At 44.4% G+C, this 24,794-nt stretch overlaps 1 protein-coding gene across 1 annotated transcript in view; it reads right to left on the reverse strand.

Moving 5' to 3' along the window:
- Nucleotides 1-24,794, reverse strand: part of LOC138570226 (endothelin receptor type B-like) — a 138,073-nt gene that overhangs the window by 24,520 nt on the left and 88,759 nt on the right. Inside the window, exons 4-7 of the mRNA XM_069648958.1 lie at nucleotides 20,360-20,564; nucleotides 19,122-19,271; nucleotides 13,860-13,993; nucleotides 11,462-11,570 (exon numbers count right to left, since the gene is read on the reverse strand). Coding sequence (XP_069505059.1) covers nucleotides 11,462-11,570; nucleotides 13,860-13,993; nucleotides 19,122-19,271; nucleotides 20,360-20,564 — 598 coding nt within the window. The remainder of the gene's footprint in view (nucleotides 1-11,461; nucleotides 11,571-13,859; nucleotides 13,994-19,121; nucleotides 19,272-20,359; nucleotides 20,565-24,794) is intronic.

The raw sequence follows: 24,794 nt of genomic DNA on the forward strand, positions 1-24,794 counted from the left end.
AATCACAACCTGCTGACAATGACTCTTGAGTTAGCAAGTACCCCCAAAGAAACCTATACATTTGAGGTGGAACTATCACAGAAGTCTACGTGAATTCAACTCTCAGCGACAAACATCAAGGAAATCATTAAAAAGTTCGATGAAGAAAACAGAAGTACTACGAACTTAGCAAACAGACCAAACTATATCCCATTTTTTCTGATGCATAGGAAACAACAAGGCAACTGTATTCCATCAAAAGGAAATGGCGTACACGAGTACGATATCCAACTGGTCATGAAACGAAGAGAATTGCGCAAATTGAAGCGCTTAGCCAGAGCCTAACAACAATGATCAAAAAGACATCGCTAAAGCGGCAACAAAATCATATAGATCATGGCTGACACAACATAAAGCGACCATGTATCAAAATGACGCGGAGCAAATGCTCAAGACCTTAGCGTCATAAAACCCAAGAGAATTCTGGACCTTAATTAAAAATAATAACAGCATGACAAACAACTGTCCAATGTTGTACCGGAGCTGACCTGGATAACTTTCTTTACATCTCAATTTGCACCTCTACGGCAAACCTCAAGTAATCACGCATGTCGCACAGTGTCGACGTGGGTAGATCTGGCAGATCAAGAAGAGATCCTGGCGACGATATTGAAAACGTCAAGGGCACCTGGACCTGATGGCCTAACCACCGTAGATTTAAAACAACATCCTGAGGAATGGTCCGCCTTAATAACAAACATTTTTAAGCAATGTCAAGACACTAAACAAATCCCTATAACATGGACCGATACGGTAATAGTGCCCATTTTCAAAAAGGGTAACAGAGATAATCTGGCAAATTACCGTCCTATAGCCCTTCTTGATATCAAGAGCAAGATCTTTGCAACTCTTCTTCTAACCAGATTCCACAGATGGGCAAGATCTGCTCCCTGCTTGGACCAACTCCAAACGGGCTTTGTCAAGAATGCAAGCACCAGTATCAACATCAAGATTCTTAACATCATAAAAGAAAACGTAAGCAATGGTGCACCAAAAGTATGCATAGCATTCATAGACTTGACACAAGCTTTTGATAAGATCAGCCAGCAAAAGCTGTGGGTCAAACTATCAAATTGGAACTGTCCTGCGGAAATCTTAGATCCGGTGTTTGCACTACACACGGATACTAAACTCAGAGTCCGTCTAAATAGGCAAGGAATGCTATCGGATCAGTTCCCATCGGAACGCGGAGTGAAGCATGGATGTCCGCTTGCACCAGCCCTGTTTATTGCATTCATGGGAGATTTCCAATATACCCAACCAGCGGTAAGAGCTTTTCCTCCCAAAGTGGGAAACCCCTCAATATCTAGATTGTTCTATGCAGACGACCTGATCCTCATGGATCAGACCCAAATAGGCCTCCAGTGCCAATTAACCAACTTGGCCAAATACATAGATGAAAACGATCTGGAGATAAACACCGCCAAATCTAAAATCTTGATTATGGGGAAAAGTCGACCAACAACTACAGACAACGGACGCTGGTATTTAAACAACACGAAAGTAGAGACCGTCGCTAGTATAAAATACTTGGGAATAATGATCGACTCAAAAAGATCGGAAACAGCAACCCATTTAGCACTGTGGGCTAAAATCAAAACTTTGACAACCCAAACTAAACCAGTAGACCGGAAATACGGGAAATATTCCCTACTACCAGCAATCCAATTTTACAAACAAAAGGTGGTGCCATCGGTAACTTATGGTATGGACGCGGCCCTGAGCATCCATGACACCATATGGTCGAAGCTGGAAGGTTACTTGTGGAAAGCCGTATTAGGCCTTCCCAAATCGTCATCAATATCAGCTATCAGATGTGAACTGGGCCTGCTATCGTTGAAAGCATCAGTCGAGCAAAGTCAGATGAGATTACTTTGGAAAATCATTCTACCAGATACTCTTCCGATTTACAAATTGATCCAGACAGAACTTAACCAAGGTAGCTGCAATGCACTGAACAAATGGGAACAAAAACTCATAAAAAAGCTGCCAGATTTGGCCTGCACGCCTGAGGACCTCATCTTAAATTCGAACAGAATAAAGACAAAAATAGCCCAAGAAGACTGGATCCAAACTGGCGAGACAACAATAGCAAATAAACTACTTGCTCATTTACCCCCTACAGCAAAAAAGTTAAATCAACCTCTGAATTATTGCATAAAATTCCCCAACAAAAGACTGCAGAAAACATTTATGAAAATAAGACTCAACCAAATGTTAACTCAATAAATCATAGCCATCCGAACTAAATCGGAATCAAGATCTTGTAGACTATGTTCTGAGACTGAAACGGTAGAAACCTTAAGACATTTACTCTTGAACTGTCCTAAAACCGCGTTTTTGCTCGAGGCTTATCTGCTACCCTTGATGTATGACGCATCGCTTCGAGAGGAAGACACATGGTGGTGCCGCCTGGTTTCAGATGAAAAAACAAAATGGTCAACGGCAGCAGTAAAGATCCTGGAAGCTGCACTTAGATTACCAACAGAAACTGCAAATCAAGCCAGTATGACTAAACGCAGTTCGACTCTTCTGTGTTGTGGCAAACAATGACTTTTGTTTTTCTTTACTGCAAATATCATTTGCGCTCCACTTCTGGTTTTGTTTTTGTTACCTCTTCCCTACTTTTATATTTGTGTCTTTTATGTGAAACAACTTCTTGTAAAAATCAAACTGACCTTTGATTATAAACAAGTAAATAAAAAAATATATATAATCTACAGTGATAAAACTACACCCAATTCCTGTATTGTTGTTTTTGCTATCTTATTGTTTCATTTTTCCCATCTATCTTTTGAACCTTTTTACAAATACTTGGAATTTCCTTCCTCAGAAATCACTTTCGGTCCTGCAGAACATAATCATAAATCTTCCTACCCGAAAACCCTTTATCAACCCGACACTTCATCTCTTCTATTACCTTCCTTATTAGACCCTGAAAGTCCTACATAAATAACTTCCAATCTGGCTGGTTATGAACTGGACCCATCTTTTCTCTCCACACCCCTATTTTGTCATTAGTTCTGTCTTAGACCAACAAATCCTATTCCCCCTGTTACATTGAACCCTCACTGGTCCCGTTTCTGAATTTTCTCCCTGCATGATTAATACCATATTAACCACCAAGTAAACCTGATCACTAGCAATACACTTCCTGATCTCCATTATCTTCACTAGAGGAAGTAGGCACTCTGAAACAAAAATGTAATCTATCACCGATTTACTCACTCCTCTACCCCATGTGGCATTACCTTCGTAGTCACCCGGGGTATTCACATTTAATTTATTTAGGGACCGGCTATTCATAACTTCCATCCACCTACAACCTCTTTTCCTTGATGCTGTCATTCTGCATTTTAGTATCCCTCTCTCAGAATAACACTGTTCCTCCTCTATACAGCAATTTAAATGACCCATTACCACCACCCTGATGATACCAATCCAAAAGGAGATTAGTCATATTGTTTAGCAACTCTTCCTCATTTGTTTGATATACATTCCAATATACGTTGATTACAATCAGATGCTTAAATTCACTCCCCATTGCATTTGGCAATGACAATTTCACCACTATCACCTCTTTAGTCTACTTGTATCCTTTCAATTATTGGTCACAGAGATATACAAATCCCAACAAGTAATCCCCGGCTTGAACGCCCATGTGCCCCCTTAACTGCTTCATTTTGAAAACACACAGTATCCATCTAGCCTCGGACACTCCATCAACCATACTTCTTGTATCCCAAAAGTATCATATTTTATTTCTTTATTTTAATTCTTAGTAACGTGCCAGATCGCCCGAGGGCCTCAAGGTGGTATGATGGAATAGCAGGGGCAATGCCCTTAGGATTCATGAAACTATAATACCCCCTACTGTTCCATGATATAATCTTTATCTTCCTGTCTATGGTAGTTAAAGGGAACACTTTTCAGCCCCCATACGCGCACCTAACAAGGGCGAGGCTAGCCATGACCAGTCTTTTTTCTCTGTGCTAGTTAGACTCTTATCATTGGCAGCATATACTGATCTACTCTCATAAATATCAGATCCTCCTTATTCACGTCCACTTCGTTCACCTTTTCCCGCGCGCCCCCCAGCAACTATAGTATGGTCCTTTTTATATGGGAAGATGTCATAACCCATACTTAAGAATGTACTCTCCTCCTTTAGGATCATATTGCATATTGTCTGTCTCTTAATATGCAATACCACTCTGTCTGTGCGCTCATCAGAGATGAGCTCCACTTGCTCAATATCGGCAGATCGAATCAGCCGCAGGGCAACAATGTCCATATATACGTCTAACACAGCGGATCTGTTCAGCATTAACTCATCCTTTAAAAAGTGCACATAGAGCCAAATGATTCTCTCCGATCTCCTCTGACTTTAACCTGTTCCGCTTCCTCACATCCTGGCTTTTTTCCTGTTCTCTCACTTGGACCTCCCTTTGTTGTCTTTGTAGGCATTTAAAGTGTTCACCACAATCCTCCTTAGGGTCGTCCTTTATTATGACCCCAGACATCAATGCTCAGGCATAAGATTTTGTGTGATTTGTTGGGCCTTTCAACATGCCCGGATGCCATCTTATTCCCACTCTCTCTGTTGGTGTTGCTGTCGATTCTTTATTTATCAACCTTCCTCTTGGCTTATTTCCACCCTTACGTTCCTTTATGGGGTCATCCAGGTCATCCTCCATCATGATTCCGACATGACATGTGTCTGCTTAGATGGACCTTTCCAAACACCCTGATAGAGACTCATTCCCACTCTCTCTGTGGCTTTCGGTGAGGAATTGTTCTCTATGAGCCTTCCTACAGGCTGATACGTCCTCATGGCCATCTATTGGGTCGTCCAGCTCCTCCTCCATCAAGTCTTTACTCTCATCTTCATCATTCTCCCTTTGGTGTTCTATTACCCTGGGAAGTCCCAGCCTGTTGGACGACTTCCAGTTGCCTCACTGAATGTAGGGCCTCCTTTGCAGCTTCACACCCCCTTTTTCCTCATCTTCTTGTATTTAACATTTCTAATAACCCCACTATGGGTGCCTTTAACCACCTCCACCAAGCCACTATCCTTTCCTGGAGTTACCATTAATTCAGCCTTTTGAGGATGTAGATTTGTAAAGAACCTTTTCTTTGAAGGCCTCCTTTTTAGCTCTCTTTCCAACCTGTTGCTTTCTTTCAATACATGTATTCAGATATTTCCGGGGGCGTTTGCCCTTACGCTTGAAGCCAAAATTCCTCACTTTCTTCTGCGTCTCTTCCTTCATCCACCTCCATGTCCGGTAGTGCCACGACCGAAATACCCGAAGAGGGACCCGGGCCTGAGATCTTTGTAACTTCCTCCTATAAATTATCCAAAAAATGGAGAGGGTCGGGAGGCGTGTCATATATTTCAACCACCGTTGCCTGGGAGAAAGTCTGTCCTGAAGTAGCTGTTTGATCCTCAAAGGCCCCCTGGATCCTTTCACACTACGTTATCCCTCACAATATCTATCTTGAGGCCATTTCCTTTTAGCATCATTCCAATCTCTCTCAAAGACATAGACCTCTATCTGACTCATAGAGCCTCACCAAGGTTTGGAGTGTCAGATGCATAGCTAAGTCAGATGTGTTTCTCATAGCACCGCCTTCTATAGAGTAGTTCAATAGCCTATTTTGGCCATCTTTATTTTCCATGCAAATAGAATGGGTGTCTCCGCTCATCATTGAACCCATCCCTCCTTTTACTGTGCTCATGCTACAATTTGACGTTTGCGCGGCGGGATTAGCAAATAGGTCAGGTGTTGCGCAGAGGTGATCTAAGCCCTGATTACACGACTCCTTCTCCACCTCATTTTCCATGATCAACCATCGGAAGGAACTCTCAACCTCTTCGAGAGGTCTATTCTGCATTGCCGCAGAGCCTCCTTCTTTTACACCCCCACATTTCCCATCAGCTTTTTCTATAACTGGGAATGGCCTCAGATCTGTACTTTCTTCCATAGTGATCTCCTTCACTGTTTCATTCTCCAATTCAGCGGCTTCTACACCAGTTACTACACCAAGGGTCGGGTGCAATGATTTAATATTTACTCATCTGATATCACATCCACTAGACCCTGTCGATCTACTTCGGGGGTCTGTGCTACTACGTAGGAAATATTGGGGCTTGCACTGATTCAGGCCTGACCGTAGCCCCAAATTACTTCAATATGTAAATATGAAAAATCAAACATCAGATGGACCTATAGAAGGTGCATCTGGAGCACTGTCACCACCTGCGCATTAGAGAAGACCCACAGAAGGTAAGCGTAGGGTCTGTCACTAGCTGATCACTTCAAGGATCCACAGACGACATAGCTGTGGGTTTATCACCACCTGAACATTACATTGGAAGGGCATAACCACCTGGGCATTAGAGGCACCTACAGAAAGTTTGCCTGGGATCTGTCACCACTTGAACATTGGAAAGAGTGAAGAGAACCAAGGGAAGGTATGCTTGGCGTGCCATTACCTCCTGAGAGGGCCTTATATAGAGGTACAGCCTGAGTCTGTCACCACTTCAACATTGTAAAGAGTGAAGAAAACCAAAGGAAGGTATGCTTGGCGTGCCATTATCTCCTGAGCAGTAGAGGGCCTTATATAGAGGTACAGCCTGAGTCTGTCACCAGTTGAACACTGGACAGACCTACAAACTGCATTCCTAGAGAACTGTCACCACCTTAACACTGAAGAGACCTAGCGAAGGCCTTCCTGGGGAATAGTCATTAGCGAAACATTGTGATCCTATAGAAGGGATGCCTGAGGGGCTGTGTCCCCATCAACAGAGGAGGGGTTCACCATAGGCATGCCTGTGGCTCTGATAATGATGGAACATTGTGGGGCAAAGAGAAGGCATTTTTGGGGACTTCCAAGGTTTACTTGAACATTCCATGGGTTAATAATATAGGTGCGAATAAGGCTTAGGAATAAACGTGTCTGTGGGGAACGATGAACTATGAGTGACTGTCAATTGAGAGTCGTCAACAAATTAAATATGACTTATTGTATGGCTGTTTCAGTTCTGGAGTGTCTTACTGATAATCAGTTCTTCCGATGAGCCTGGCACATGTGTGTCTGGTTGGACATATCGCAGAACCTTCATTGATGACACAGTCTTCCCCTGTAACAGAAGCTGAAGGTGAGGTGAGAAGAAATGTACTAGCAGCTGATTATTTCATGCGGATCTATGCACCTTGCATCTTCAATGTAACAACCGGCAACAAATGGAACGGACCACATCTGGTTTTGTCTGCACAAATCTCTGTCTGATTAATCAGTGACTGTCCTGGTTCATCACTTTTGGGCCACCTTCAATGATAATGTTTCCCATATTCAGTCCACCGGGTTAAATATCAAAATAGAGTAGGACTGGTATTGACCTCAGAGTCTCTTGCGTTAGCCGCTGGATACAGTGGCCCTATCAACGTATCACATACGTGCATAGTTATCCACAGAGAACGGTTCCCCGGTCAGAATTGCTTTTGCAAGGGGATTGATTGGGCTAGAGAGGCTCACAAGACTTGAAATGGAGCACCCAAATTCATCCATCCTATCAAAAACAGCCAACAATGTTTTTCAAATCTTTCTAGGACTTGCCGCATGATATTTGTGTGGAATAGCGTCAATGACACCCCCGCACCCTCAATACACGTCTAAGCAAGACCCAATCTTTACTGCACCATCAAGCCCCATCCCCTCCACCCAGTGGCTGTGTGTCTCCCCACTTCCTTCTCAGTAGTTATAGTGTACTCTGGATGTACAGAGGAAAGTAGTTGATCAGCGTCTAGTAAACCACTTAGAGAGGGGACTTCCAGTTGAGTGTACACTTCAGGAAAGACATGAGGACCCTACTCTCTAAGAACATCTTACCAACTGCTAACAGCTCCACACAACCCTACCTCTGCATTCGGGTATGGAGGTCTGGAAATAAGGGTGCCACCAGCAACGTACCGAGACCCTTTTCCGGACCGCCATGCTACAACAATGCTGGTAGGGGCCATGGATCCCACCAGCAGGCCTGTCCTGCTGGGTTTTCAGGCCACTACCGGCATGGTTGTCACTGAAGCACCGGCACTGCTAGGAACAGTGCTGGTGCTTCCGTGTCCCCATTTCCATGGAGTCCCTTAGGACTGCATGGAAATGGGGATTTACTGTTCTGTCGTCACTTGTGATATCCCAGTTGCACCGGGATATCAGGAAGCTGAAACGGTGCTACGGGGTTGGCGGCAGCCTCGTAACGAGGCCCATTGTCTCTGCTGGAAGATCAAGTCATCAGGGCATATATTCGAAAGCCATATTCACAAAGCACTTCAAGGAAGTCTCAACAAGCTTTCTCGATCTAATGATTTGTGAAAATACTGGGTTCCATAAAGCCACTGATAGGAGCACTTCCCTCAGATATAGCAGTCAACATCCATGTACCCAGAAGGATAGTATGCCACCAGGATCATACATAAGATTGGCAAAGAATTTTACTCCAAAAAGAGGTCTATGTCTTTCTTACATGGATGTCTGCGCTGAGGTATCCAAGACAATCTCACTAAAAGGAGCATGGCACACAAAAAGGGATTTCCTTCCAGGTCAACATGAGGAGGAGAGCAATGATGAAAATCCCATCTACCTTCTCGAGATATTCTAATGCCATCAGAGAGTTAGTAACACATGATTGGCACATTAATTTTTATGATATATTTCCACAACCAATATGCGCATGCAAAGGAGGCCAACCTGTCAAAGGGCATTTAGTGCCATCCCCGCATAAAAATGAAAGACATAGGGTTACAATTACAGCACTTAGAGCTGCAGAATTTCCCATGAAGAAAGTGTGGCAAATACCTGTTTACCGAGAAAATTGCTTCAATGAATGTACTATATCTTGTCAGATCCCGATGTGGTTTGATGCACAGTTGAATGACGTTCAGATCTGCTAATAAAAGTATTGGGGAACATTGATCCAGGATTCTATCGAACCAACGACAAGCCCCACTGGATTCTGACTTCTTAAAAACAAGTCCATACCTCAACTGACTTGAAATGGTTGCTACTGGAAATTGTAAATATTGTTTGTTTGTTTGTTTGTTTGTTTGTTTTATTTCTAATGCGCTCCAGACCCATAGGTAGAAGGTCGCAGCAGGTAGGATAATGCAAAGCTTACATCGTTACAGGTTATACAGGATACAGTAAAAGTTATACATATTATACAAGATACAGTAATGGATATTATAGATATTATACAAGTTATACATATTATACAAGATACAGTAATAGTATACAAATGTGCAGGACCATCATCGTGCAGGTCGATGAGTTACATAGAAGATGGTACGCATAACATATTGTGAGACAGAGGAGAGGGACCAGTGTTAGGTCTGGGAATACTATAAACCTATATCTAGTGGTCGTTGGAGATAAGATATTGGATAGCATTCCTTCTGAATAGTGGGTACGGCTGATCTGCTCTTAAATTGTTGGGTAATAGATTCCAGGTTTTAGCCGCCTTCACAGGGAAACTATTCCCACCGAACGTGGTTAGTTTAAATCTAGGTACTACCAGACAGTTAGTGTTGGTAGCTCTAATAGGTCTTATGGAGGTTTTTTTTGTATTTTGTTCGTGAGGTAGCTTGGGGCGGCGTTGTTAAGAGCTTTATGTGTCAAGGAGATCATTTTTAATTGAATTTTGTGGTTTGTAGATAGCCATTTGTGTTGACGTCTAATGGTGGAAATGTGTGCTCTTTTATTTATGCCCAGTGCGGCTCGCAAAGCATTGTTTTGGAGCGTTTGAAGTTTCTGGATGGTAGATTTGTTGGCGCCACTGTAAAGGGCATTGCAGTAGTCGATCCTGGAGAGAATAAGGGCTCTAGCCAAGATCATGCAACTGTCATTAGAGAGGAAAGGCTTGCCTGCTCTTATCAGTTTGCAGGTGTAGGCGGTGGTGGAGGCCAAGGATTCTAGTTGTTTGACGAATGATAGTGTGGAATCCAAGTAGAAACCGAGGGTTTTTACTTCCTTGGAGACCCTGATAGGATTTCCATCAATGTTGAAGGAGGAGAATTCCTGACTTAATTTTTTGGTGTTCATATGTGTTCCCAGGATTATCAACTCCGTCTTGTCGTCATTCAAGCACAGGCCATGTGTGGCCATCCATGCTTGAAGACCGAGATATACCCTGTTCACCAATTCCGAGTCCTTCCTATGATCCCCAGAAAGCGGGAGGAGAATCTGTGTATCATCTGCATAGTTAGTGTAGGTGATACCCAGAAGGTCCAGATCATCGAACAAGGGTTTGGTGAAGATATTGTATAGGGTGGGCGAGACACAGGAACCCTGGGGAACGCCACATAATATAGGGGTAGGATCAGCTGCGGCCGAAGGGGAAAAAACTCTCATTGTTCTTTCGCTGAGGAAAGATTCTAGCCACTTGATGGCCTCAGGAGAGAAATGGGCAGCAGAGTCCAGGTGTTTGCAGAGTACTTTGTGATCGACCAAGTCAAATGCTGCTGAGAGATCAAGTATTAAAGAGCGAGTGACCCTCATAACCACCGGAACTAATCTGGTAGACCAACACTGGATTCCTAACCTAAATGCAATTACTGAGGGCCTCAATGAACAAAATGCATGGCCGCTATTGATTTCTACAAACATTTTCATGTGCATTTGATTCTATTTGCACTCAAGGTAAATATTGTATGATGATTACACACGTGAACACATTTGGTCTTGTAGGAGTAGCATAATGCATAATTATAATGTAATACAACAAGTGTACAGGCCCATGTACACAGGCAAAGTGCAGGATTTTATTAACACAGAAGGACCACAATATGTCCTAAGCCTACAGCTCTCTCTAGCGGTGACAACAGGCAAAGCTATGCAGATTGGACCACTTTATTTCCTAAGGCAACAGCTCCATCTAGCGGACCATTCTGTGCATTCGGGCAGCCTCTAGTGTGCATGACGGCTTCAGACAAACATACATCTGGCTTTTTATTTTATAGGATAAGGCTGTGTCCTTTTCAAACAACCTTTGCAAATAATAATGCAAATACTAATGTTTTGGGGGAATAATGGTGATGTGTACTGTCCTGAGACGTGTGTACAGTCTGTGTTTAATGTAGGAAAGGGGTTTTAAATGATAACCACAGGGAACATACATTGATACTAGCACTCACAGAAGCCTGCAATCCTTGGCCAGCTGGAGGTCTGGAATCTATATCCAAGCATTACAATGGGCCAGTTCCGAGCAAGGCCCTGCCATCTATACCCAGGTGTGGCCCTCCTAGGAGCCTGGAGTATGTAGCCAGATGTTGCATTAGGCTATTCCCTCTCAATGGCGTTCAGCACTAAGCCAGGTGTTGTGATACGCCACTCTCCCGCACACATCTCAAGTCCATGGTCTTACCTTGAAGCAGTTCTTGAATTTCCTGCTGACGAAGTACAAGGCCACAGGGTTGATGCAGGAGTTTAGAGATGCCATGTTAATGCCAATGTAGTCCATAACCAGAAGGAAGCTGTGAATACAGAAGTGAGCTGAGTCAGGTGGCAATTTTTTTGAATGCATTCATAAGCAAAAGCATCATCTGTTACATTTGACATCACAATTGTAAAATGTTGGGGTTGGGGCATTCTTCCCTTTCTTTTTCTAGTAAGGGGGATACCCTCCATTGCACCCCTCCACCACCATAGTGGTTTCTCCCTTTGTCGCCATTCTTAATACAATTGCAGTACTTGTAACTCATATTTAACATTAAAGATGAGAACATCCTCTTTCCTTTTCATTGGGTTTTATTCTTGTGTTTAGACACTTTACTAAGAGAATCAGAAACATAATTGTATTTCTTGTTTTAATCTCATTTATAATTTTAATTGTGTGATCAGCTCTTCTTTGGGTGTTGAGCTTGTTTGTGGACTTGCAGGAGGCAAAGCCTTGATTGATGTGTGTCCATGCCTATATGCCTGATTGATATATGGGTGAAACAAGGTATGCAGTTGTCCTAGTAGTCTTGCAAATGTCTGTCTTGGGTTGATTAAGCTATGTATAAAGTAGCACTGCCCTCTTAGACAAGGCAATTTCCTGGAGAATAGGGTTTGCATTTGAGCTAATGTGCATACCCACAATGCCTTGCTGTTGTGGCTCAGAACTGGAGGTGAACATCCAGCGACGGCTACTAGGTGGCGTTGTGGAATGTGTGACTTGGCTCAAATGCACTTTCCTATTTTCACATTTCAAATGAAAGGGTTTCTTTCAAACCTTTTTAAACTCACCAGAAATGTATTGGTGTTGTGACAACATGGCCAAATGCTCCAACCAGAAGGCTGTCAGGTCTATACTGCACTGACGATCCCTAATAAGGGTGAAACCGGGTATGTAGTTGTCCTGGCAGCCTTGCAAATGTCTCTCTTTGGTTAATTAAGTTATGCATAAAGTAGTGCCCTCTTAGAGAAGCACAATTTCCTGGAAAAAAAGGTCTGGATTTGAGCTAATTTGCATACCCACAATGCCTTGGTGTTGTGGCTCAGAACCGGAGGTGCACTTCCAGCGATGGCTACTAGGTGGTGTTGTGGAATGTGTGACTTTGCTCAAATGGACTTTCCTATATATATATATATATATATATGAATGTATCTATGCAAGCATATGCTTGCAATGTATGAAGGTCTATCTGCATGTTTATAGGCATGCATGTATGCACAGGAATTAGGAATTTACAGCTTCTACTTGCAAATTCATACGTTATGTACATTCTGAACTTCCAAATTCTAAATGTAAGCAGTCCTCTGTTGTGGATTGTGCTGTAACTCTAACCAGAGTGAACATATTCTATTATAATTTAGTATATTATGTATATGTACATTACTAACATATCCATATGCACGTACAAAACAACACAATTATGTAATCCGTAAAACTAAGGCCTGTTGCAGATTAAATCTGAATTGATCAATGCTTACATTACCATAACACCTAGCAATAATGAAGAATGGTTAATGCAACAATACCAGAACACAGTGATACAAGGCAAGATAAAATGCAGTGGCAACGTCTACAAAATAAATGTCTATTGGAAGAACACAACTCAAGGCTTACATCCAGAAAATGGGGTTCTTTTTAAAGCATACAGTAATAGCATGCAGTGGACCAACAACACTTGCACCTACGTGTTGCTGGTCCTAGGCAAGCTATTATAAACACTCTCAAAGGGGAATGTAATTATGAAGAGTAAATGAAGGCAACATCGTCTTTACTCGTCACTTTTACTCTCCGAGATAAAACGTTGCCTGTAAATTATGCTTTGCAGGCCGGGATTTATAACTGATTCCTATGGAATCTGTCTGCCATTTACCAGGTGTAAATGGAAGGCGTATTTTTTTGGAATCCTCTGGTTTTAGTCCTGAATGAAAATCTCAACCGTGGAGGAGCGATGCGAAGCGGAGGTGTAAACTCTGATTTGCTGCCCTCCTACACATTGGAGAGGCACAGAACTGTGGTGAAGTGCAAAATGAAAGCTTAAAGGTGCTTTTATGCGTACGTTTTGCACTCCAGTCATTCGAAGATGACCCCTTATGTTTATTTATGCCGCTACAGGACTGGCTTTGAGTATTTTACAGCTGTATTTTCCCCCTACTGGCTCAGACATTAGGATCCAGTGTTCTGCTATTTCTAGTGCTTGGACCTCTTCTTGTGAGATGGATTCTGCTGATTGGGCGCTCCTGTGAACACATATTATTTCTGCAATCCCTATTCTTCAGGTCCTCTTTGTACTCTCTTTGGTACCTGGCTTTTGTTTTCTTTGCGTTACCTGAGCAGCTCGCAGCGGTTCGGGTCGGCCTGATCGTAGATGCTTCTCTTCAGGATCCGGCTTAGGTGGAGAGGCAGCCAGCACAGAGCGAAGATGACCACCAGGCAGAAGACCGTCTTTGCCACCTCCCTGCGCTGAAACACACAGGTTTTCCAAAACACACCTTTAATAATCTTAGTCATTCACGCTGAAGAGAGAACTCATATCAATCATTTGGGCAATGCATAACATTATTTCCCTTAATCCAGCTTGGAAGATAGCTAATTTGAAAGTTACCTAGTTTTGCTAGTTTAAATGTAGTTATCCAGAATAAAACCATTAACAGTTTGTGTGTTTCAACAGGAGTCAGGTGACTGAACATCCGCAACATATGTTGAGATTGGGAAAAGTTTTTTTTTTTACCTTCATAAAACCTTTGGTCGCAGGCGAATCGGAGGCAATATGATGATGTATCTGTTATGGGATGAGGGACTAAGTGGCTCTTTACTGGTAATGGGCCAATCATTACTATTTGACTACTGTGCCTGTGTGTATCGAGTAGAAAATGCAGATGAGAAGAGACGAGCCAGTGAAGTGGTTCTACGTTATTACAACTAAGTAAATGACTTTGTGGTAATGTATTTAATTGTAATTACTTACATTCTCTTTATGGGGGGGTTCCTTCCCATACCTACCTTCCCCCTTCAGTACTAGCCCTATCCCATCACCACCCTCTTTTACCCCTTAATTCTTAAATACATGTATATAAGTAATTCGAAGTAAATTAGTGCAAAGTAATTTACTATGTTTAAACAACGGGAGACCATTGAAATAGGGTGCGACCTCCGTTATTGCTTTTAACGTGCTATGAGAATAAGGCTGATCACAAATTGCAGAATGATCCTACGTGATATTTGTCCGCACATTGTACTCATTTATACATGCATGAAGTGTCTGGAATAAGGCACCTTGTTGAGTCAGGAGTTCTGTAATAACACTCTACACTTCAGTCAACGTAACATCATTTTCTTTTGACCCCCTGACGCTGAGTACCATTAACCACAAAACTGTGGCTCTAGAGGTTTTCAACTTTAAAGTCTGACTGCTGTTTTGAGATCATCAGAAAGGTTTACAGTGGACCAGTGCATTGCAAAAGGTCACATGGATATTGAGGGTAAGGTTCCTGATATCCCCCGTCCCCACCCCACGCCAGGCCCTTGGTTTGTAACAGGCACCTTCCATTGTGATTCCACCTTTGTTCCCCTGAACAGAAGTCATCACCAAGAGTGTAGTTTTGTGAGAGGTTTAGGGTCCAGAGTGGCATACTAAGTTAGCATCATTCATATTTTGTGTATTTGGCCCTGGCCTGGCTGAACTTGTTCATCTCTGATCGACCCTCCCAGGTCAAACTTGGGTTCTTCCTTTCCTCTATCTCACTCTCTACCTGTGGTGTTCCCCAGGGGTCTAAGCTCTCTGCCTGGTTGTTCAACCAATACCTAGCACCTCTCGCCCAACCGAATGGCCGACTCTCTGATCCAGCTTTCAGTGCTATGCGGATGACACTACGTTTGTTTTCAGGCTCTCCTCTGCCACCTCATCTCCTTCTCTCATCTCTGATTGTCTGCTATCCAGGAGTGGTGTGCTGCCAACAATCTCTGCCTTAATGCCAGTAAGACAGAGATTCTCCTCATCGGCACACCTGCACCCTCCTTTCCTGTCACTCTCTGGCCGGCTTCCCTTGGCCCTCTTCCTGCTCCCACCTGTGAGGCTAAGAACCTCACGGTCATCTTTGACTCCACACTCTCCCTTTCTCCTCACATCTCTGACATCTCTAAGAAGTCAAACTACCAACTGTACCTCCTCAGAGGTATTCTTCCTTTCCTCTCCTTCCCCCGGAAGCTCCCTGTCCCTAGAGCTCTGGTTCTCTCTAGGCTGGACTACTGCAACAGCCTCTTTCTAAATCTGCCTGCTTCTACTCTCCGTCCTCTGCAACTCATCCAGAACAGGACTGTGAGACTTGTCCTTGGCCTCAAGCCCAGGGATTGTATCTCTCCAACACTGACATCTCTGCATTGGCTCCCAGTGGCTGCAAGGATTAAGTTCAAGACCCTCTGCATTGTCCACAAGGCCTTCTGGGGACTGGGTTATCAATACCTCCAACTCTCTCTTCGTAAATACCTTCCTACTAGAGCACTTCGCTCCTTCACCTTCAACTCCCTTAGGGTCAGTCGCTTCTCCAAGCAACAAGTTGGTGGTAGATGTCTTTCTTTGGCTGGGGCCTCCCTCTGGAACAGCCTTTCTGCCTCTCCGAAAGCACTGCAAGACCTTCCTCTTTGCTTCTGCCTTCTCTCTTCCTCTCCCCTGCTGATTTCCTGTCTGATACTGCACTGGTCACATAGCTACCCTCTGATTTCTGGCCCAGGTCCCTGCCCACCCAGTTGCATACCCACACTGCCTCCCGGCAACCCCTGCAATTGGGTCTGTATCTGTAACCCTACAGTCCCCCTACTTGCACTTTTGGACACCTGCTGTCTGCACTTACCCTTGCCCCTGCCACCTGCTGGCCACACTTCTTGTTATTGTTTTGATCCGATGTACAACACTGCACTCTCCCCTTTCCCTTGGCACTTTTCCCCTCCCCTGTCCCCTGCGTGATCTCAATGGCACTTGGCCTAGTAAGATCGTTGTCTCGGTCCTGCCTCTGTTCCCCCTCCCTAGCCTCGTCGCGCCTTGCAACACTTGTGTATAGGGGCGTTACAAATGCCATATCATATCATATATAATTTATTTGATAGTCCTATACAGTACTATCATGTATGGTGCTATCGTGTAGACTTCCATTCTCTTTAGGACACTTTTGTTCTAACAAGTAAACGATGCTTTATTTGGACATGTGAGTGTTGCAGAATGGCCATGGGCCCCTCTGTTTTTTCCCAATCTTCTTCATTTTACTGACTGGGAAGTGACCAGGATACTTTACAAGGAACAAGGAGGACACGGCTCCTCCAACCCCAGTATTTCTTAATTGGTCAATCGATGGAGAAGAACAATCATTTTACTGATCTGCCAAACTGGTGCCCTGGGGCATTCAGACCACTAGACTGGCCTGTTGCATCCAGCAGGGTCTGGGTTGAGATCACTAAACACACTACACATGTTTACACAGAAAGACCTTGTGCTGAAGTTTTAACCTGGACACCTAGTTCTAAAAAGGCTCTTGACACAGTGCTAATCCTCACATCTGAGGTACTTGCACAATCCCTGAGAGAAGCCTCCTTGTGTTATGTCAATGACGCTGTCGTAGTTCTAGACTGCACTGTCCCAATGATGGTCTCCTGTGTTTGTCTAATGGATTTCAGTAGTGTTCCTATGACATTTATACTATAAGGAAGTATGCTTCAACCTGAGAGGTACACAGGGCCTCATTACGAGTCACCCGGTCTGGAAATAACGGTGGCGGTAAACCCGCCGCCACTGTTTTTCCGGACCGGGTGATCTCGAGTTCTGCAGGCGGGAGGTGTCGTTCCCGCCAGGTCTGACCTGGCGGGTTTAACTGCATCAACACAGTATATATCCTCAGACGGCAATTTCTTGTAGCAACCATGAAACAAATATAGGCTGCATTATGTGTTCTCAATAATCATCAAAAAGCAGTATTACCAAAAAATATCATTTTTAATATATTAATCACTCTTTAGCACAAGAAATACACTCATTTGTTTTAAAAAACATATACACATAACATAGTCATATACATCTTAAAATCATGCCACCTCACAGTGTACAGAATTAAATGCCAAAAATTTCATTAGCACAACACAACAATGGCAGCTCAATTGTTCACATTTCCCATTGTGTGAACCAGCCCAACTTATATAAGTTTCAGTCCTCTGTGTTTCAAAGTAACCGGACATTCATCAGGGGCAGAAGTAATCCTGTGCTCCAGGTCGATTCTTCCTACATATACACCAGGTTGCTATCTCCTCGGGTGTTAAAAACTGTTCTTTAGTTGGATACAGTGACAACTCAGTGGCATAGTCACCCATCATCTTTCTTTCCAATTTTCTAAAACGAACTATCAGTGCCTATTCCAGCGATTTTCAATTCTCCGAAAAACACTACAGTACAAGTCTGTATAGATAGGGCCTCTTCCTTCTACAATTCCTCTATACCTTATCTATGCCAACGGATGACCTGAAAACAGGCAGAGTACTACATCTCACGCCCGGGATAACAGTGGATCAACACCAGAGCTAGAATGCAGCCTATATTTGTTTCATGGTTGCTACAAGAAATTGCTGTCTGAGGATATATACTGTGTTGATGCAGTCTGTTATATGTTCCTTCCTTTTGTTTAAATACACATTATTTATCCTCACTTAGTAGGAGGGAATATCACCAGAACGTGGGGGTTACCCCTGTAGAAAAACTATCTGGCGGGTTTAACACCACTCGCCTGCAGGCGGACGTGGAAACACCAGCAACATCACGAGATTTACGGAATTCCCGGGACACCAGGGTCGTAATGCCCCGGTAATTCCGGGAATCACGGAGGCGGAATTGTAATACGAGTCCGGCGGTAACTTGCCGGAATTTCAGGCACGGTTACCGCCGAACTCATATTCAGGCCCACAGTCTTTTCACTGAAAAATGTTTAATTGAAAGATGTTTCATCGAACATGTTTCATTGAAAACTTTTTTCAGTGAAAAAAATCTTTCAATTCATTTTTTTCTCATCTAAATTACACGGTTGTATATTTGGGTGGGGTAAAGGGTTACTTTGGAAAACAGGGGTTTGGCGGGAACCCCCCAATAAAAAATAATATTTGGGAATGATTGGGGTGTTTTAAAGGGCAGAAACGGGGGTTTCAAGGGGAATCCCCCAATTAAAAAAAATAAAATCGGTAAATTTGGTGCACAGATTTTCGGTGAAAAGTGTCACTAATCTACATTAAGTGAAAACGTTTTTAATGAAACATTTTTCAATTGTAACCCCCTGAGATGGCTGCCATTTTCTCAAGGCTGCTGTGATTAGTCATAACACATAAAAGCTTCTCTGAACCACAAGGTGTCTCGAATACACTGGGTTTTTATGAAGATCAAGGTTTTTGTAAGTGAAGCGTGCACGCGTCTCAGTGTTGATATCTGCACTGATGGAGATGTTTCAATCAACACTCCACATTCATGACTTATAGATGCCAACACTTCCTGTCCTCTGCATTTACAGCCATTGTTTTCTCGCCACCTTCTGCATCCCTTCGCAGGGTGCATTGTAGCCCTCACCTGTTTCATGTGGTCGTTGAGAGCAATGCGCATGCCTTTCGTCCTGCTCAGCATCTCGCAGGACATTAGTGTGTAGAAGACCCCGGTGCAGGCCAAGGGCAAGCAGAAATAGAAGCCAAAGAGCCACCAGTCTTTCACATCCCTGTAAAACTGCAAACAGAAAGACAATGAACTCTGCCTGAAGCTACCGATGTCACATCGACTACAACCCATGCCTAGGCTTGACAGCCAACCCTGATGGGACATTAAAACCCCCACCAGAGGAATGAGATCCACAGCTAGTGCGAGACTCACAATGACCACCCAATATAACATGTCACTGGAGGAGGGTGGGGGGGGGCTCCGTGGACCATCCACCAGTAGTGACACTATAATCCCACACTGATTATCCCCTCTGGAGGGAAGGCTGGTGTTCACATCTGCAGGCAGATGTTGACACATGTAGCATTTACATGGACATGCAAAGGCTGGTGTTACCACATTCAAACTGCTGTGGACACCAGCAGCTCCCTATGTAGCAAGACAGCTATTACATACTTCCTCCCACATTTCCAGTCACAAGCCTTTGTTAACATGTGCATGCCATTGTTTTCACACAAAAAGTCAATATGGATATGCACAGAAGGATGCTGACATGCACAGAAGGATGTTGACATGCACAGAAGGATGCTGACATGCACAGAAGGATGCTGACATGCACAGAAGGATGCTGACATGCACAGATGCTGACATGCACAGAAGGATGCTGACATGCACAGAAGGATGGTGACATGCACAGAAGGATGTTGACATGCACAGAAGGATGCTGACATGCACAGAAGGATGGTGACATGCACAGAAGGATGCTGACATGCACTGAAGGATGCTGACATGCACAGAAGGATGTTGACATGCACAGAAGGACGCTGACATGCACTGAAGGATGCTGACATGCACAGAAGGATGCTGACATGCACAGAAGGATGCGGACATGCACAGAAGGATGTTGACATGCACAGAAGGATGTTGACATGCACAGAAGGATGGTGACATGCACAGAAGGATGCTGACGTGCACAGAAGGATGCTGACATGCACTGAAGGATGCTGACATGCACAGAAGGATGCTGACATGCACAGAAGGATGTTGACATGCACAGAAGGATGCTGACATGCACAGCAGAAGGATGGTGACATGCACAGAAGGATGCTGACATGCACAGGCAGTTGCTTCCAGGAGGAAGGGAGCCAGGGACGTACCATCATGAAGGCAGACGCCTGTTCTGCTGCCAGCATGCACACCCACAGGCTCTGCTCTCGGTAGTTCAGCTCTACCATCTCAAAGCCAATGGCCTCTGGGGCGGCCAGGACGATGGCCACGGCCCAGATGAGAGTGACCTCCACGGCTTTCCACAAGGGGATCCCGATGCCCTGGATTCGGTTCCAGGAGGCCACTGCCCGATACCTGCAGAGTAACGATGGGGGTAGAGAGTGAGCGACACAGAGAGATGGAGGGATGGGGAAGTATAGGTAGGAAGAGTATGTGAAAGACAAGATGGAATGAGAAGACAATTCAAAGGGATGCGTTATTACATTGAATGTTAAGCCTGGGGACAATATGTTTTGTTTTTAGGACCATTATCAGAGAACTTGATCACTAATGAACTATTAGGACTATAGTCTGAACATTCTGTTCGGCTCAGCTAACCAGGGTGAAGTATTGCAAGCTGACTCTGGGCACTAGCTCCCAGGAGTTGCTCGTTATCCTCCATGTTTCCTGGCCAGGTCCAACATGCACTCTCTCAAGGAGGTTTGCTGTGCTACCCCTTACATCTCCCTCACCTCTCCTGTAGCCCTCAACGAGCTCACTCCCTTCCCGCACTGGCGACGTCCCATAGAACGTGCCCTGAAAGACACGTGATCAGCCAGGCACTGTGGGTGGGGCTGAGTCTCCATAGCAATGAAGCCACAACACGCAGAACGCCCAGACTTTCTTTCTTTGCAAAATCTGGCTGTCCCTTAGATCGGTGCCCACGAGCGGGTGCTAATTGCCTTAGCTGCCGCAGGGCCAATATTCATTGCCATGAGGTACCCTCAGCCCTCCTTAATGGCCGTCACTTCCCTCTTGACCATTAAGTGGGGCTTACAGGCACTTGATGACCATTAACCGTACCGCCAAACCCTGTAGGCTTTAAGATTTAAATAATAGCAGCCCTTCAGTAATTTTAATGTTTAATGCTCACAACATCAGAAGTACTGTTTTATTCTAAACATTGGTTATTATTCAGCTCAGGGATCACGTGATTTCGCTCATTTGAATAATGCGTTCTGAGGCTTGAGCGCTATAAAATAAACATTAGCGGAGCCGACCCCTTAGACTGAAGGTGAGAGATGGGAGGGGCAATGAAGGGAGGGGGAGGAGGGTTTGCAAATAAGAGGGGGTGGACATTTTGAGACGGGGAAGGTGGGTGGAGCCATTTCACATGCTATAATGAACGTGCCATGCATAGGGAGCTCAAGCTATATTTTTTCACTATAGAAGGCTACGTATTTTTATTTATTTATATGGCACGAAATAAAAGCCCTGGGGCACAGGGGCGTCCTGACAATAACAAACTCAACATGCAAACAAAAAAGTGCCAATCATGGCGAAAGCCTGGAGCAGAGTCGTGCGGGTGTCGATTGAATGCCGCCAATGAGGGACATGATCTCAGATCGGGGGGGGGGCAGTGCGTTCCAGATTTTAGGGGCTCGATAAGGGAAAGAACCTCGGTCTACGATGGACAATCTGGCACTTGGTGTGTCTGAAAGACAAGCGTTGTTGGATCTTAAGACTCTCCGCACTGGTAGCCAGGCAATACTGCCCGAAAGATCCTTGGGGCTCTCACCATACAGGCCATTGTGCACAATACATTGTACTCTGAAGATGATTCCACTGCTGATTGGTAGCCAGTGTAAGGCAGTCCGAGCGGCCGACACATGATCAGTCTCGCGCAATCCTTCAACGAGGCGCATGGCATTGTTTTGAATAACCTGTAGGCTGGTACGTTCGCCTTTGCCAATGCCCATCAATTTTCTAGAACAATAGTGTAGTTTGGCTCCTATGGTAGCGTGTGCTATAGTGGCACAGCTAGTGGAGTTAAGGAATGGTCTAAGCTGTGCGAGTAATTTAAGGTGATAAGATGATCCTGAAACATGACTGTTGACATGGGCCTTCATGTTAAACTCTCCATCAAGTGTGACTGCTAGAGTCTTGACTTTGCTTTGGGTGGTGATGGAACATCCAGCAATGTCAAAACTCTGATATTCTTGGCCGAGCTTCCCTAATGCCACAGAGATGGCCATAACCATAAGCACTGTTTTAGAATCCTTCAGAGCAAGGCCGTTGGTACGCATCCAAGTTTGAATCCGGCCAGAAACGGTATTAACGGTAAGGGAATCAGCCGTGTAATTCCCACTAAGGGGGATGAGACAATGCCTATCACCTGCATAGTTGGCATACACAATACCTTCACTGTCCAGTTGTTCGAATAGTGATAACATAAACATTTTAACTAGTGCCAGAGACACGCAAGACCCCTAACTCAGTGGTACTCATTTCATCGCCTTCAAGAAAGCGAAAGACTGGTTTCTCCTTATCTGCATTCTAACCTGCTATCTACTCAAGTAAAGCTTAATGGGCATGCGCAGCAGGGCACGCACACGCGATACGCGTTCCCATTGGAAAGCGCAGTGTCAGCTACGTGGTTTCCCTGGAATCCTTACTGACCGCAGTACCACTCATGCCTATTGTCCTGCACGCATCATGTCTGTTGTTCTGCATGCATCATGTCTGTTGCCCTGCAGGCATCATGTCTGCTGTTCTGCCTTCATCATGTCTGTTGTCCTGCACGCATCATGCCTGTTGTCCTGCACACATCATGTCTGTTGTCTTGCATGCATCATGTCTGTTGTCCTGCGCGCATCATGTCTGCTGTTCTGCGCGCATCATGTCTGCTGTTCTGCGCGCATCATGTTTGCTGTTCTGCGCGCATCATGTCTGTTGTCCTGCTTGCATCATGCCTGTTGTCCTGCACACATCATGTCTGTTGTCTTGCATGCATCATGTCTGTTGTCCTGAGCGCATCATGTCTGCTGTTCTGCATGCATCATGTCTGTTGTCTTGCATGCATCATGTCTGTTGTCCTGCACGCATCATGTCTGTTGTCTTGCATGCATCATGTCTGTTGTCCTGCACGCATCATGTCTGTTGTCTTGCATGCATCATGTCTGTTGTCCTGCACGCATCATGTCTGTTGTCTTGCATGCATCATGTCTGTTGTCTTGCATGCATCATGTCTGTTGTCCTGCACGCATCATGTCTGTTGTCCTGCACGCATCATGCCTGTTGTCCTTAGTTAGCTAAATAAAAGGTGTCTTTTTGAATACTGATTACGAAAAGGTGCTCTATTTTGGAGTATATCTAAGCAAGGACACATATTAACGTTTAATGTCCAGGTTTTGAAAGCCTTCTTTTTAGTTTGCAGCAGGGTTTGAAAAACTGCGCCTGGAGAGTCTGTTTGTCCCTGCCTAGACAGATGACAAGCAGTACACCTGCTTGTAATTAGCATTTAAATTGTAATTTTTTTGTCTGGGCCCCTGTAAACGGTTCACCCCTTTGTTTACATTTGTATCTGTCAAATCAGCGTAAGCCTTTTTTTGGTTGGACCTACCGTAAAGTTTGAAAACTTCAACTTGGTTAAAATTCTGACATTTTGTGAGCGCATGCGCACTCCAATCCTTGTCCAGGCTCCTGCTCTGAACTCCGGTCTGGGCCTTACCCTGACCACTTCCATAACACAGACCCACCTCTCTTCACAGCAGAAGCTATATTCTAATTGGATGCCCTACGCCTGTGAACAGCGGAAGGAGAAATGATTGGTCAGTTCCCACTCGCTGGAGTTTTACAGGTCATGTTTACTTCTCTGTGATTGGTTGGGAGATGGGACTTTTCTGCAGTATCTTTAGATGCATTTTCATGAGGGCCAGGAGGGATCCAGCCCCGCTGCTCACAGAGCAGAGTTCTCCAGCAACAGGAGAGCGGGCCTGACAGTGGGATGGCGACCCTATACTCCACCAAGGATGAGACTTGTTTACGCTGGCCCTCCAGACTAATCAGGATATGCGGTGATTTAAACAAATAGAAAATAACGAACAACATGTATATCTAAACATTTATAACGAAAACAATACAGATTTTTTTAAATTATATAGGGGTGGGGTTCGGGGTTTAAACGGCTGGGGAGGGGTTTAGGGTGGGGTTAACAAACAAAGGAAAAAGGGGGTTTAGGGTGGTCCCCCAAATTAAGAATAAAATCGGCATTCTTTCAGTAAAAAATGTTTTGATAAAAAAGTGTTTGTTATTTTTCCGTTCATTAAAATTACATGTAACTACTAGTCAGAGCACCTAACGCAACCCGCCATGCTGATTGGGCGTTGCCGCCGCCGGCTTTCATGACCTTTCACCAGTAGGGAGATCTGACCTTTTCCATATGATGGTTACTTTCCCTGGTTCTCGGATCGCCACTGGTTCCCCATCAGAGGCTCATGCTGGAATTTACAACATAATATGTACTGCACTGTAAGCAGAGATTGCAAGGGAGTGGGCACACATTCTGCTAATTCAGTCAGCTGTTACCCAGCCTGGTCTAGGGCA

This window comes from Ambystoma mexicanum, chromosome 2q (assembly GCF_040938575.1).
Source record: "Ambystoma mexicanum isolate Mex_15411 chromosome 2q, UKY_AmexF1_1, whole genome shotgun sequence".
NCBI lineage: Eukaryota > Metazoa > Chordata > Amphibia > Caudata > Ambystomatidae > Ambystoma > Ambystoma mexicanum.